This window comes from Sapajus apella, unplaced genomic scaffold (genome assembly GCF_009761245.1).
Source record: "Sapajus apella isolate SASKATOON/1434 unplaced genomic scaffold, GSC_monkey_1.0 scaffold371, whole genome shotgun sequence".
In the NCBI taxonomy this organism is placed as follows: Eukaryota; Metazoa; Chordata; class Mammalia; order Primates; family Cebidae; genus Sapajus; species Sapajus apella.
Genome location: NW_022437310.1, coordinates 36,855 through 52,648, shown reverse-complemented (window position 1 = coordinate 52,648; position 15,794 = coordinate 36,855). Strand labels below are relative to the sequence as shown.

The 15,794-nt window shown below is 43.4% G+C and overlaps 1 protein-coding gene and 1 non-coding gene across 2 annotated transcripts in view; one reads left to right on the top strand and one right to left on the bottom strand.

The window, feature by feature from the left end:
- LOC116545791 (neuroblastoma breakpoint family member 3-like) overlaps nucleotides 1-13,996 on the top strand; it is a 33,206-nt gene extending 19,210 nt beyond the window's left edge. The window contains 13 exon segments of the mRNA XM_032272250.1: nucleotides 376-585; nucleotides 1,756-1,857; nucleotides 2,421-2,630; nucleotides 3,810-3,914; nucleotides 5,139-5,243; nucleotides 6,423-6,527; nucleotides 8,343-8,409; nucleotides 8,870-9,084; nucleotides 10,846-10,897; nucleotides 11,690-11,850; nucleotides 12,493-12,541; nucleotides 13,052-13,172; nucleotides 13,174-13,996. Of these exon segments, the coding sequence (XP_032128141.1) occupies nucleotides 376-585; nucleotides 1,756-1,857; nucleotides 2,421-2,630; nucleotides 3,810-3,914; nucleotides 5,139-5,243; nucleotides 6,423-6,527; nucleotides 8,343-8,409; nucleotides 8,870-9,084; nucleotides 10,846-10,897; nucleotides 11,690-11,850; nucleotides 12,493-12,541; nucleotides 13,052-13,172; nucleotides 13,174-13,296 (1,625 nt within the window). The 3' untranslated portion in view covers nucleotides 13,297-13,996.
- Nucleotides 10,277-10,415, bottom strand: LOC116545792. Its single transcript, XR_004266445.1, has one exon. It is a non-coding gene; the product is annotated as a U4 spliceosomal RNA (small nuclear RNA).
- Nucleotides 13,997-15,794: the final 1,798 nt, after the last annotated feature.

Sequence of the window (15,794 nt, the reverse complement as noted above, 5' to 3'; positions counted from 1 at the left end):
TCTGCAGTAAGGTGGGTGTGGGACTAGTGTTAATATCCCTGCTATTGATTCCTGACACAGGCACAGAACCACCTGTTCTTCTCAGCAAAAGGCCAAATCATGTTTACAGGAATCTTCTCTGTACCATATAAGATCCTGCAAAACGTATAAGCAAGATAAAGGTAGAAGTGTTTATTTCCGAGTTTCAAGGTGACTGCGTAGCTAAGACAAGTTGACTTTAAGGAGATCGAGATTGTAGATGAGAAGAGTAAAAGCGGGGAAGTGACACCCTCAAATCAATGAGCAAGGCTGTCAGTGACATCCCTCAGTCCCGATTAAGCCAATTTGACGTCACCAGTTTCTAATCCATCATATGTTTGGGTTTCTTCTCCCCAGTCCCTGGCTTTTTGTGTTCTGCCCCAAATGTCAGCATGGTGGCATCTGACAGGCCTCCTTCCAGAACAAACACAGAGGTGAACGTTCCAGAAGGCATTGAGAAATCCTGCTGCCAACAGGAAGAAAACAAACCGACTTTCGGAGCCAGCAAAAATAGACTTCTTATGAGTCAGGTGGCCTACTTCCTGAACTACCGGCTGAAGACATACAGTAAGTTCTATAGGTTGACCACCATGAAATTGATGAATAATGTCCTGTCTTGTTTTGAGAAACTAACCTCTTTCTTCATCAAAATTAATTTCATCCTTCCCATACTTGTAGAAAATAGAAATGGTTATTTTAACATTTTGTTAAAAATGGAAGACAAAGGCAAAAGTATCTAGCAACTTTTCCATGTCTTTAGTAACATGGGTGTGGGACTGGGGTTACAATCCCTGCTATTGATTTCTGACACAGGCAAAGAACTACCTGTTTTTCTCAGCAAAAGGCTAAATCATGTTTACAGGAATCCTCTCTGTACCGTATAAGATCCTACAGACAAGTAGCATCCAGTCTGTTGGTCTAAATGTCTGAGGCTACTGAACTTCCATTTGGTTCCGGTTTCTGCTGTAGGCAATGCAGTGTTCTGCAGACACCGGGGGAAACACAGTGATAGCACACAGTACCTCCTCTGAGGATCTCAAGGAGGACCCTGCTCCTAATAGAACCTGTGGTATCTGTAAATGGCACCATCAAGAGCAAGGAGTACCTTGCTACTGGTGCCTCAGCTCCCCCTTTAGCTGGGATCCCTGGTGGGCACCAAAGCCCCTGGCTAATCTTTGTATTTTTAGTAAACGCAGGGTTTCACCATGTTGGACAGGCTGGCCTTGAACTCTTGAGGTCAAGTGATCTGCCCTTCTGGGCCTCCTAAAATGCTGGAATTTCAGGCATGAGACACCGGGCTGGCTCCACAGATTCTTTTTACAGTAAAGGTTATTAGAATTCATCCCTTGGTCCAGTCTCCTATGTAAATTTCTCTAACCATTCATTGACCATGATATATGATGAGATAAATTGGTATTGCAGCAATTGTTCTGGTAAGTAGTTAGGGCAATTTTTGAAGATTTTTGGGAAAAAGCTTTAATTATTTGCCCTGACTAGGTCAGAGGATATATGATGAAGATCTACCAGACGATGGAGATTTTCATCCATGGATCTGAAAAGTAGGCTCATCTACTTCTGAGATGACTTAATCTAGGGCCTGTTAGAACATTTCCATCAGAATATCACATTCTTACACTGAGAATATTTTACGTCCTTGTGCTATGACTGCACACTGATTTTGTCTTGTGTGAAGTGTGATTTGCTTAATGTGACCTGCTCTTCTGAATTTGTTTACAGATGATCGAAAAGATCACAATGAAGAACAGAAATGCAGAGACAGCAAAAATAAACTTATGAGTCAAGTGGCCTACCATCTGGGCTGCCGGCTGAAGACGGAAGGTAAGTTCTATAGGTTCACTGTCACGAAAGTGCTGAACGATGTCCTGTCTTCTTTCTGAGAAATGATACATTCTCTTCTTCAAACTTAATTTCATTCTTCCCATAATTCTAGAAAAATAACAGTGGGTATTTTAACATTTAGTTAAAGAAGGAAGACAGAGGCTAATGTGTTTAGCAACTTTTCCAGGTCTACAGTAAGGCGGGTGTGGGACTAAGGTTAAAATACCAGCTATTGATTCCTGACACAGGCACAGAACCACCTGTTCTTCTCAGCAAAAGGCTAAATCATGTTTACAGGAATATTCACTGTACCATATAAGATCCTGCAGAACTCATAAACAAGATAATGATAGGAGGGTTTATGTCCTGGCTTCAAGGTGACTGAGTAGCTAAGACGAGTTGACTTTAAGGAGACTAGGAGTGGAGATGAGAAGAGTAAAAGTGGGGAAACAACATCTTCAAATCAATAGGCAAGGCTGTCAGTGACATCCTTCAGTCCCGATTGAACCAATTTGATGTCACCAGTTTCTAATCCATTGTGTGTTTGGGTTTCTTCTCTCCAGTCCCTGGCCTTCTGTGTTCTGCCCCAAACATCAGCAAGGTGGCATCTGACAGGCCTCCTTCCAGAAAAAACACAGAGTTGAACGTTCCAGAAGGCATTGAGAAATCCTTCTTCGAACAGGAAGATAACAAACCGAATATTGGAGTCAGCAAAAATAGACTTCTTATGAGTCCGGTGGACTACTCCCTGAACTATCGGCTGAAGACATACAGTAAGTCCTATAGGTTGACCACCACGAAAGTGATGAATGATGTCCTGTCTTGTCTGGAGAAACTAACTGCTCTCTTCATCAAAATTAATTTCATCCTTCCCATACTTGTAGAAAATAGCAGTGGGTATTTTAACTTTTAGTTAAAATGGAAGACAGATGCCAAAATATTTAGCAACATTTCCACATCTGCAGTAAGGTGGGTGTGGGGCTGGGGTTACAATCCCAGCTATTGATTCCTGACCCAGGCACAGAACCACCTGTTTTTCTCGGCAAGAGGCTGAATCATGTTTACAGGAATCCTCTCTGTACCATATAAGGTCCTACAGACAAGCAGCGTCTAGTCTGCCGATCTAAAGGTCTGAGGCTACTGAACTTCCATGCAGTTCTGCTTTCTGGTAAAGACCCAGTAGGCAAAGCTGTGTTCTGGGGACCCTGGGGGAAACATGGTGATAGCAGACATTACCCCATGTGAGGAATTTAAAGGGGACCCTGCTCCTAATAGAACCTGTGGTATCTGTAATTGGCACCATCAAGAGCTGGGAGTACCCTGGTACTGGTGCCTCAGCCTGCCAATTATCTGGGATCCCCGGTGGGCACCACTACACCTGGCTTAAGTTTTGTACTTTATGTAGAGGCAAGGTTTCGCCATGTTCGCCAGGCTGGTCTTGAACTCCTGAGGTCAGGTGATCTGCGTGCCTGGGCCTCCTGTGTTGCTTGGATTCCAGGTGCGAGCCACCATGCTGGCTCCACAGATTCTTTTTAAAGTAAAGGTTGTTAGAATGCATCCGTCGGTCCAGTATCCTATATAAATTTCTCTAAACATTCATTGACCATGATATATGATGAGATAATTAGTACTGCAGCAACCCTTCTAGAAAGTAGTTAGGGCAATTTTTGATGATTTTTGGGGAAAATGTTTTAATTGTTTTCACTGACTTAGGTCACAGGACAGATGATTAATATCTACAAGATGAAAGAGATTTTGTCCCATGGGCCTGAAAAGCAGGCTCATCTACTTCTGAGGTGACTTAATCTAGGGCCCGATAGAACATTCCAGCCAGAATATCACATTCTTACACTGAGAATATTTTATGTCCTTGTGCTATGACTGGACACTGATTTGGTCTGTGTGAAGTGTGATTTGCTCAATGTGACCTGCTCTTCTGAATTTATTTACAGAAGATCGAAAAGATCATGAAGAGGAACAGAAATACAAAGGCAGCAAAAATAAACTTCTTATGAGTCAAGCAGCCTACTACCCAGGCTGCCAGCTGAAGACAGAAGGTAAATTCTATAGATTCACCGTTACGAAAGTGCTGAACGGTATTCTGTCTTTGCTCTGAGAAACTGAACACTCTCTTCATCAGAATTTATTAAGTTTTTCCCATACTTCTAGGCAAATATAAATTGCTTCCTTAACATTTTGTTAAAAATGGATGAGAGAGGCCACAGTATGTAGCACCTTTTCCATGTCTGCAGTAAGGCAGGTGTAGGACTAAGGGTGAAGTCTCAGCTGTTCATTTCTAACACAGGTGCACAACCATGTGTGTTTCTCAGCAAGAGGCTGTTGATTTCTGACATAGGCACAGAAGCACCTGTGTTTCTCAGCAAGAGGCTAAATCATGTTTACAGGAATCTCTGTACCACCTAAGATCCTACAGACAAGTAGCATCTAGTCTGTTGATCTAAATGTCTGAGGCTACTGAACTTCCATTCAGTTCCCATTTCTGCTGAGGCCCAGTAGGCAAAGCAGTGTTCTGGGGACACTGGGGTAAACATGGTGATGGCACACAGTACCCACTGTGAAGAGCTTGAAGGGGACCCTGCTCCTAATAGAACCTGTGGTATCGGTAAGTGACACCATCAAGAGCACGGAGTACCATTGAATTGGTGACTCAGCCTCCCAGTTAGCTGGGATCCCTGGTGGATACCACCACACTTGGCTAGTTTCTGTATTTTTAGTGGAGGCGGGGTTTCACCATGTTGGCGAGGCTGGTCTTCAACTCCTGAGGTCAAGTGATCTCCCTCCCTGGGCCTTCTAAATTCTCCGATTCCAGATGTGAGTCATTCTGCTGACTCCACAGATTCTTATGTAAAGGTTGTTAGAATTCATCCATCAGTCCAGTCTCCTATGTAAATTTCTCTAGCTATTCGTTCACCATCATATATGATGAGATAAATCAGTATAGCTGCAATGCTTCTGGAAAGTAGTTAGGGCAATGTGTGAAGATTTTTGGGAAGAGGTTTTAATTGCTTGTGCTGACTTAGGTCAGAGAATACATGATTAAGATCTAGCAGATGAGGGAGGTTTTGTCCCATGGATCTGAAAAGCAGGCTCATCTACTTCTAGCATGACTTAATCTAGGGACCAGTAGAACGTTCCCATCAGAATATCACATTCTTAAACTGAGAATATTTTTCATTTTTGTGATATGACTAGACACTGATTTGGTCTTGTGTGAAGTGTGATTTGCTTAATGTGACCTTTTCTTCTGAATTTGTTTACAGAAGATCAGAAATGTCACAAGGAGGAACAGAAACAGAGAGACAGCAAAAATGAACTTCTTACGAGTCAAGTGGCCCACTACCTGGGCTGCAGGCTGAAGATGGAAAGTAAGTTCCATAGGTTCACCATCATGAAAGTCCTGAACGAAGTTCTGTGTTTCCTCTGAGAAACTAAAGGCTCTCTTCATCAGAGTTAATTTCATTTTTGCCATACATCTAGGAAAATAGAAATGGGTATTTTAATATTTTGTTAAAGGTGGACGAGAGAGGCAAAAGTATGTAGAAACTTTTCCACATCTACAGTAAGGCAGGTGTGGGACTGAGGGTAAAGTCTCAGGTGTTGATTTCTGACACAGGCGCAGAAGCACCTGTGTTTCTCAGCAACAGGCTAAATCATGTTTACAGGAGTCCTCTCTGTACCACCTAAGATCCTGCAGACAAGCAGCATCTAGTCTGTTGGTCTAAATGTCTGAGGCTACTGAACTTCCATTTGGTTCCAATTTCTGCTGAGGCCCAGTATGCAAAGCAGTGTTCTGGGGACATGGGAGTAAACACGGTGATAGCACACAGTACCCGCTGTGGGGAGTTTACACAGCACTCTGCTCCTTCCACATCCTGTGGTATCCGTAAGTGGCAGCATCAAGAGCAGGGAGTACCCCTGTATTCGTGACTCAGCCTGTTAGTTGGCTGGGATCACCGGTGGACACCATCACACTTGGCTAGTTTTTGTATTTTTAGTAGAGGCGGGATTTCACCATGTTGGCCAGGCTGGTCTTGAACTCCTGAGGTCAAGTGATCTCCCTTCCTGGGTCTCCTAAATTGCTCCGATTCCAGGAGTGAGTCACTGTGCTGCCTCCACAGATTCTTTTTTATGTAAACGTTGTTAGAATTCATCCGTCGGTCCAGTCTCCTTTATAAATTTCTCTAACCCTTTGTTGACCATCATATATGATGAAATAAATCAGTATTACTGAAATGCTTCTGTAAAGTAGTTAGGGCAATTTTTGAAGATTTTGGGGAAAAAGTTTTCATTGCTTGTGCTGACTTAGCTCAGATGATACATGATTAAGATCTAGCAGATGAGGGAGATTTCCTTTCATGGATTTGAAAAGTAGGCTCATCTACTTCTAGGATGACTTAATCTAGGGACCAGAAGAACACTCCCATCAGAATATCACATTCTTAAGCAGAATATTTTTCATTTTTGTGATATGATGAGACACTGATTTGGTCTTGTGTGAAGTGCGATTTGCTTAATCTGACCTGCTCTTCTGAATTTGCTTACAGAAGATCTGAAACGTCATGAGGAGGAACAGAGATACAAAGACAGCAAAAATAAACTTCTTACCAGTCAAGTGGCCCACTACCCCGGCTGCAGGCTGAAGACAGAAAGTAAGTTCCATAGGTTCACCGTCACCAGAGTGCTGAACGATGTTCTGTGTTTCCTCTGAGAAACTAAAAACTCTCTTCATCAGAATTAATTTCACTTTTGCCATACGTCTAGGAAAATATAAATGGGTATTTTAACATTTTGTTAAAGGTGGATGAGAGAGGCCAAAGTATGTAGCAACTTTTCCACATCTGCAGTAAGGTGTGGGACTGAGGGTAAAGTCTCGGGTGTTTCTGCAGAAGCATCTGTGTTTCTCAGCAAGAAACTAAATCATGTTTACAGGAATCCTCTCTGTACCACCTAGGATCCTGCAGAAAAGTTGCATCTATTCTGTTGTTCTAAGTGTCTGAGGCTAGACAGACACTTCCATTCGGTTCTGGTTTCTGCTGAGGCTCAGTAGGAAAAGCTCTGTTCTGGGGGAAATGCGATGGTAGCACACTATACCCACTATTGGGAGCTGAAAGAGGACTCTGCTCCTTACATAACCTGTGGTATCTGTAAGTGGCCTCATCAGGAGCAGTGATTACTCTGGTCAGAAGGATGTCCTGCTTTCTGTGCAGAGGCTCTTGTTGGTTAAGAGGAAGAATGACAGCACGCACTACTTTGTGGAGGCAGCAGTGCGTAGAGGAGGGATCCTGGGCCAGTCTCCTGAGCTCCATCCAAGTGGCTTCTTGGAGACAGTTGTTGGCACAGAGTAAACACTGTCTGTTAGTTCTTCATTCTACTGTGTCTAGCATAAGAGAAACTTTATTAGTCTGTGCATATTTCCTTTATGGCCTTATGAGAGACTCCAGACCTCCATACTTCCTTGATGACAGTTTTATCAGTGGCATTTTCTTCCACTAAACATATGTGGCCATGACGTGACTAGGACTTTCTGAATGAGAACACAGATGGGAAACCCATGGGGTTGGAGGTCACAGTATTGTAAATGTCCCTCCTTCCATGATGGATGGTGGTCTTTGGAGCAAGAGGCAGCATCTCTCCAGTTGTAAAGGACATGAAGGAAGCTATGACAGGAGGACGGTTGTTGGAGTGGAAAGAGCTCTGGAATAAGAATGAAGGTTCCCAGGCTGTATCTTCAGCAGTGTTCCTAGGAACTGTCAGTGAGCAATTGATTTCTCCTTGCTGACTTTCTCTGTCTTCATCTGCAAAGGCAGGTAAATTTCTCTCTCTCCATCTACAAAGGCAGACATCTTGCAGTGTCTGAAGCATTAAAATGTGCAAACACTTATGACCGCTTATCACAATGAGATAGAGCCCCCTCGCTGTGTGGTGTTGGAGAAAGCACTTGATGTGTGGGCATTTGGTGGTTGGAAGTGGTTCAGACTGGAGCACTCCCCGTGGAGAGAATGTCCCTGAATAACATAGCAGAAGCCACTGGGAGGGCCTGTGAAGTCACCTGATGTGCAGAGGATTGTGGGACAAGTTTGTTTTCCTCTCCTAACAGAAAGAAATAGGTTGTAAATGTGAACTGTGACAGGATCCCAAGCCTGTCCCTGGGAATCAGATCTGTGTCAGGATGGCAGAGACAGCTGCCAAAGTCTAGAGAGAGACTGCACAAGCCTCCAGTGATGTGGAGAGCAGAAGTGTTTTCAACATTTGGCTTCATCTTGATGGTGAGCCTCCTGATCAGAAATGCACTGCCTGGTGGATCAGGAAACCATGCCGGGGCATTTTGTTAAAGAGAAAACATGAGAGCTTTCAGTAGAATGGGGACCCATACACAGATGTTCATGTCCCTGCGCACATTGGGCTGACTGTCCTTGCAGAGTGTGAAATGGGAAATATCTGAACGAACACATCTGTACTTGCAGAAAACGATGAAGATGAAGATGTTCATGTTGTGGAGGCTGAGAAAATACAGGAATCACGTGCCCCCAGGTAACACTGAATAATCAGGAGTAAGTAATGGGTGATAAAGTATGGAAAAGGTCTAGAAGCACACCCTCTCTGTCGTCTCCCATGGGCCCAAAGCCTGCATTCCCTTGGCCACAATATGTTCAGTTCAACCCACCTTAGATACAGGGTGTGGCAGTTGTTGTGGTTCTTTGTATGTGCTGCGTGCTGTGTCTGAATTTTACAGGGATAACTGAGTCTCTTGTCTTCTCGGCTCCTTTCTGCCCAGTGTGATGAATACCAGCTGCTGTCTTTCTTTCCGGTTCCCATGGCAGCCATGCTCTGTCGCAGAGAGGAGGATTGCCTGTTTCCTCTCAAAGGGAACCTCCCATTTGCTTTCTGGGACCACTCTCTCATTCCTCCTGTGAAAACCAGTGAGGACTCCCTGGGGTCCAATCCCTCTTTGTTTAATCTTTTGTCATCTCTATCCCATCTGGCTCATCAGGGAGGTGCAGAAGATTGAAGTCAAGAAAGTCCTTGAGGACTCACTGGAGAAATGTGTCATCACTCTTTCAAATAGCTATGGCCCTACTGACTCCAGCCAGCCTCATAGAGACACCAATGAAATCACATTTGAGGAAGAGAATGTCAACTCTGCGCTGGTTGTAGAGAATGAATCATCTCATGATGTGGTGGAGGATGCTCTAATCATTCTTTCAGGTGACCTCTACATTCCTTGTTCTTGGTACCTCTGTCTAGGCTGAGGAAGATAACTCTGAAGACAGGCTCTATACACACAAATCGGTTTGAATAAAAACTTATCCTGGGATGCTAAACACAGATACCAGGGAATTTTTATCTCATCCTCAGCTCATGCCATGCATTTGTCTCTGAGGCCCAAGAATCAAGTTACCAGACCCCAGACCAGTGTGACAAGCTCATGGTCACCTGTGTGCAGGAGGTGTACAGGAGGTGTCTGTCAGGTCTCCTAGCTTTGATTCAGTATCTCTCATGTCATTAGGTCATCTTCCCTGAACAATGTCCCTGGAATTTCTATTTATTTTCAAGGAACCTGGGAGCCTTGCCTATTTATTTGGAGAGAATGTTCCTCAGGTTTCACTGCTCTGAGCGTCAGTCTTGATCTCTTTTGAGTCAGCTTGCTTAGCTGCATAGTCACCTTGAAACCAGGATGAAAACATTTCCTCTTTACCTTGCTGATATGTTTCCATAAAGCAAGGCTCAGCCCTGGCTCTCCACCCCATCCATGCAATGGCCGATCTGATGTTTCTTCGTAGCATCATGTGTTGTTTCTTGTTTTTGAGATGGAGTCTCCTTTTGTCACCCAGGCTGGAGTGCAGTGGCACCATCTTGGCTTACTGCAGTCTCCACTTCCCAGACTCCAGTGATTCTCCTGCCTCTGCCTCCTGAGTAGCTGGGACCATAGGTGTCCCCCACCACACCTCGCTAATTTTTGTATTTTTAGTACAGATGAGGTTTCACCATGTTTGCCAGGCTTGTCTTGAACTCCAAACTTTAAGTGGTTGACCCACCTTGTCCTTTGAAATCACAGATTTTTTTTTTTTTTTTTTTTTTGGAGATGGAGTGTCCCTCTGTTATTCAGGCTGGAGTTCAGTTGCACGATCTCAGCTCACTGCAACCTCCGCTTCCTGGGTTTAGGTGATTCTGCTGCCTCAGCCTCCCGAGTAGGTGAGACTGCAGGCATGTGCCACCATGCCCAGCTAATTTCTTTGTATTTTTAGTAGAGACAGGCTTTCACTGTGTTAGCCAGGATGGTCCTGATCTCCTGACCTCGTGAAGTGCTCACCTCGGTCTTTGAGAGTGCTGAGATGACAGGCGTGAGCCACCATGCCCGGCCCACAGATTCTTTTTTGTTTTGTCTTTTTTTATTCAGTCTCCCTAGAGACTGTCAAAAATTGTCAAGGCCGACTCTATTGCATGTCATCACGGCGGGGTATTGGGAAGTTTTCAATTAGCAATAATCTCATCTCAGATAAAACTCACTGGCTATGAAAGTGGCACTGAGCAAAGCTCACAGATTCTTTTTAAAGCAAGTGTTGTTAGAATTTATATATCAGTCCAGTTTCATGTATAGATGCCTCTAACCATTCAATGACCTTGGTACCTGGTGAGATAAGTCAGTATTGCAGCAACACTCCCAGAAAAGAGTTTGACTCATTTTTGGAGATTTTCTGGGAAAAAATTTGGTTTAACTTTGCATGGACTCAGACAGAGAATATGGCATGATGGTCTACCCGTAGAGGGAGATTTAGGCCTGTGTGTCTGGAAAGCAGGCTCACCTACTCACCAGGCTTCATCTAGGGCACCCTGGAATAGTCCTGTCAGAATTTGTATTCTTGCCCTGAGAATATTTCTGTGCTTGTGCTATGACTAAACACTGATTTGGTCCTATGTGAAGTGTGATTTGCTTAATGTGACCTGTGTCTCTGAATTTATTTACAGACAGACAAAGTGATGATGAGGAAGAGGAAGAAAGAGGGCCAGTGCCTCCCAAGTAATGCCGTGGAGTTGTGGGCTGTTAGTTCAATAGTGACACCTGGAGACTGTAGATCCTGGGAAAACGAGGAAGTGATGACTAGAACTCTTTATTCCATTCTCCCAGCTACAAATTGTCCTCATTAACAATGTTGTGGGTGATTGGTGGCACTTGTAATAGGCTTTAATTTCTCACTCCTCCCAAGATGGGAACATGCAATCAGATGAGCCAGGTGAACTCAGCAAACAGGGATTTCCTGATTTCGCCTGTTCTCCCCACTGTGTTTAAACCCAGGGAGAGATGCATATGTGCTTTCTGCCCATTTGTTGTGAGCATGTTTGCTAGGATTTGTAAAGAGAAGGAATTCAAAACTTAGACATATGATATCAAAATACTGGAAAAGGGAGGCCCTTAATACACAAGATCTGGGCGTCTGAAATGCCTCAGGAGCTCTGTTCACTTGAATGCTGCATGTAAAATTCAACACAACTTATGCGAGGCAGTTGAAGCCCCGTGTTGGTTCTCGTGCTGCAAGTCATGATGATAGTTTACAGGGAGAGTCAGTGGCCTGCAGTGGCTCATCAATGGCAAATGCACTGAGCACATGCTGCTCATTTGTCCTCTGTCCCCAGGGTAGTCACCCTCCACCCTGCATTTAGAAAGGATAGTTTTTTTATTTTTCTTAAAGGAAAAATGCCTTTGCTTTCTGTGACCATTCCATTCTGACTTCCATCAGATCAGCTGGGAGACTTTGTTGTCTAATCTCTGTTGGTTTCATCTTCTGTCATCCCTGCCTGCCTGGCTCATCAGGGATCTGCAGGAGTCTGCGGAGGAGGAAGCCCCCCAGGAGTCCTGTGATGAAGGTTATTTGACTCTCTCAATTCCTCCTGGCACATCTGCCTTCAATGAGTCTTACAGGAGCAACTTGCACTCAGAGGAGCAGCAAGTCAACGTGGCTGTCGACATAGGCAGTGAGTACTCCACTGTGAAGTTTATAAAGCTCCAAATTGTGTCCCAGATAGACCCCATAGTCTTTGGGCCTTGCTCTGCTGGCCGGGCTGAGAGTTGTCATCACTGTGGGCTGAACCTATCCATTAGTGTAGATTTCAATCACTCTGGATTCCAGTCTGAAGCATGGGCATGCGGTGGGTCAGTGAGCTTTGCTCTCTCTCTAGTCTCAGTCCATGCCCGTCGCACCCTGGACCGACTGTCAGGACATTGAAACCCAAGGCAGGTGTTGCCAACTCACACCAAACTGTGCAGCGCATGCCCACGAGTTGTCTGTCAATCTGAATTAAATGTCTCTTGCCAGCTACAATGTTCCTCATGAGTTTTGTTCCCCATGCATGTCTGTGAGGTTCTTTCCTGTATGTACAAACTTGCGATAAAGGGATAATGGTCTGCCAGAATAGGGACGTTTCACCATTGGTTCTGAGACACAAACCAAGGAATCTCTATCATGATTGGCTTTGGGACCTCCTGAAGTCTGTCTCTCACATTATCCTGTTCTCATGCTGAGGAGCCTGAGCTCCCTGTGCAGGGATTAGACAGTAGACTGTTACGGGTGTAGGGTAATGGCTTATTTTGTCTGTCCCTATCTGAATTTATTGCAGAGATTAAAAAGGACCAAGAGGAAGAAGACCGAGGCTCACTGTGCCCCAGGTAACTTTGGGCAATTGTGAACAGCTAATGTTGTGTTGACACCTGGAGATGCCAGGTCCAGGGAAAACAGAGTGGGCTGATAATATTGATACCATCTTTTCAACGAAGCCTGAATTATTCCTACTAAAACTGCTGTTGGTTTTCATTGCAGTAGTTATTAGGTTTCCATTTCTTCCTCCCCTTACTATTTACTAACTACTGTAGGTTGACCATACTTGTTTTTATGATCAGTGTACACTGTGCGTCCTGAGGGCACTAACTCAGAGTGTGCTTTTACTCCCTCATCAGTGTGTCACCTGGACGGTTCACTGAGCTTACTTTCTCTTTCTCTTTCATTCTTTTTACCCTACTCTTGTCCATCCCAGCATAAGGCAATAATTTGTTGCGTTATTAATGGATCTATGTTTTTTCTTTATTAACCACTTTCTTGTGCTACCCATGAAATCTAGTTGGGGCTCTGTGGTGTCTTATTTTCCCTGACTTATTCTTTGGTTATTCCTCCTTTTTTAGGCTCAGCATGGAGCTGGTGGAAGCAGAAGAGCCTGAAGTCTTCTGGTACTCACTGGATATATTGTGTTCAACATATACAGCATATCTTGAGTTTTATTACACATGCCAGGCTTACACATATGCCATTTTTTTTATTTGTAGAAGAGCATGTTCGCTTGACTTTGGACATGGATAGTAGGTTTCTTACTATGACAGTGATAAGACTCCACCTGGTCTCCCGGATAGGGGTCATATTCCCACACTAAGACAACATGTCACATGGGACTCTGCCGGTGCAGAGTGTGAACAACACCATGTTCTTGCTGAAAACGCTTAGCCTGACTTTCATAGCCCAAGGTAATCTCCAGACAACTTCAGAATGTAGAACAGTGAGCAGCACTACTGACCTGTCTCCTTCAGACAGCCCATGTCACCACAAATCACACAACTAAAAGGAGAAGAGGCATTTTGGGTTGAAAAAGAGTAAAAAGATAATGTAGCCACATTTCTTTAGTTCTTTTGAATCCAAAGTGTCTCCTCATCTTTTTGTTGTTGTTGATGGTGGTGGTGACATGGGCTTGTTTGCAGAGGACAGGTCAGCTGTCTGGCTCAATGGTCTGTACTCTGAAGTTGTCTGAAAATGTCCTCATGATTAAATTCAGCCTAAGCGTTTTTCCGGGAACACTGCAGGGTCAATGCTACCTCACCCATCTGCAGGTAGAGACGGTCCCATGTGTCTACCACCATGATCATGATAACAGGACTGTTGCACCATTTGTCTATCACCATGATCGTGATACCGGGACTGTTCCATCATTTGCCTATCACCATGATCGTGATACCAGGACTGTTCCACCATCTGTCTATCACCATGATCATGATACCAGGACTGTTCCACCATCTGTCTATCACCATGATCGTGATACCAGGACTGTTCCACCATTTGTCTATCACCATGATTGTGATGCGAGACCTGTACCTTTCAGAGATACATTATTTATACTGAAGTAATTGGAAAAATGGTTTTTAAAAGTATTAATATCCTGTATTCAAATGATCATCCCTCAACATTTTATTATCCATTAATCATCCCTGGCTGTGTCAATTATGATGTTTACATCTGTACACTGGAAATTTTCTATTTTTACTGTATGTTTGCTTTTGCTAGTTTCTGTTGTTGAACAAAAAAAAATCCCTGACTGCATTTCAATTTTTGCCAAAGTTAATTTTAATCTATACAATGAAAATTTTTTGTCTTTAAGATAAGACCGTCAGCATAAGGCCACAGCAAAACAGAGATTTTGCTAATTTTTGTGCCTTTGTTAATTTCTGGCTGATGATAGAGGCTGCTAATACCTATTTAAGTTAGCAGCTAGAGAAATGTCTATCAGACTAAGGATATGCAAAGCCCAGGCCATTCTCTTTGAGTCTTTTAAACTATTTCAGAAGAAAAGAGAATAGGCAGATTCCACATATGTGGACAGGGAGGAGAATACACTAAAAGACATAGCCGTTTCCAAAAACAGAACAGAAAATCCATTAAAATTCATATTTTCTCATGAAATGTAATCTCTCTAAACTTAGCCATTATATGAAAGTAAATTCTTAATATGCCACACTACATTGACTATTGACATTCATAAGAATTCATTTCCATGTTTGTTATTTGAAAAAGCAAAAGGACTATAATCCTTTCTTTTCTTTGCCATGATCTTTTTAAGATTGAGGATTGTTTTTCAAAATAAAACCAAAGATTTTAAAGATTGAAAATTGGCATTAAAATTTATCTTCTCAAAGTAATGATGTTTAACTAAGGCTGTTTTATTCTTGTTTGTAGTATAACTGTCAAGTGATCATTTAACCATTCTTTAAATGTTTCAAATTACTGGGAACAAACCACGTTCCAGGGTGTATCTTCCTTTGTTTCTTTATTTTAAGTTCTGGGGTACATGTACAGATCTTGTAGGATTGTTACACAGGTATACACATGCCATTTTGGTTTGCTACCTCCACTCCTCATCACCTACATTAGGTATTTCTCCTAATGCTATCCCTCCCCAATCTCCCCACCCACTGCTATCCCTCCTCTAGCTCCCCCACACCCTGACAGGCCCCAGTGTGTGATGTTCCCCTCCCTGTGTCCATGTGTTCTCATTGTTCAACACCCACTTATGAGTGAGAACATGCGGTGTTTGCTTTTCTGTTCCTGTGTCAGTCTGCTGAGAATGATGGTTTCCAGTTTCATCGTTGTCCCTGTAAAGGACATGAACTCATCGTTTTTTAATGGCTGCATAGTATTCCATGGTGTATATGTGCCACAATTTCTTTAACCAGTCTATCTTTGATGGGCATTTGGTTTGGTTCCAAGTCTTTGCTATTGTAAGCAGTGCTGCAGCAAACGTACGTGTGCATGTGTCTTTATAATAGAATGTCTTATAATCCTTTGGGTAAGTACCCAGTCATGGGATTGCTGGGTCAAATGGTATTTCTGTTTCTAGATCCTTGAGGCATCGCCACACTGTCTTCCACTATGTGCCTGAATATTATGTCTTTCTCTAGGTTTAGAAAGTTTTCTGTTATTATTTCTTTGAAGAAGCTTTCTACTCTTTGCTCCTTCTCAACCCCCTATTTAAGACCAGTGAATCTTTTTATTTTTTTGAGACGGAGCTTCCCTCTTGTTACCCAGGCTGGAGTGCAATGGCGCAATCTTGGCTCACCGCAACCTCCGCCTCCTGGGTTCAGGCAATTCTCCTGCCTCAGCCTC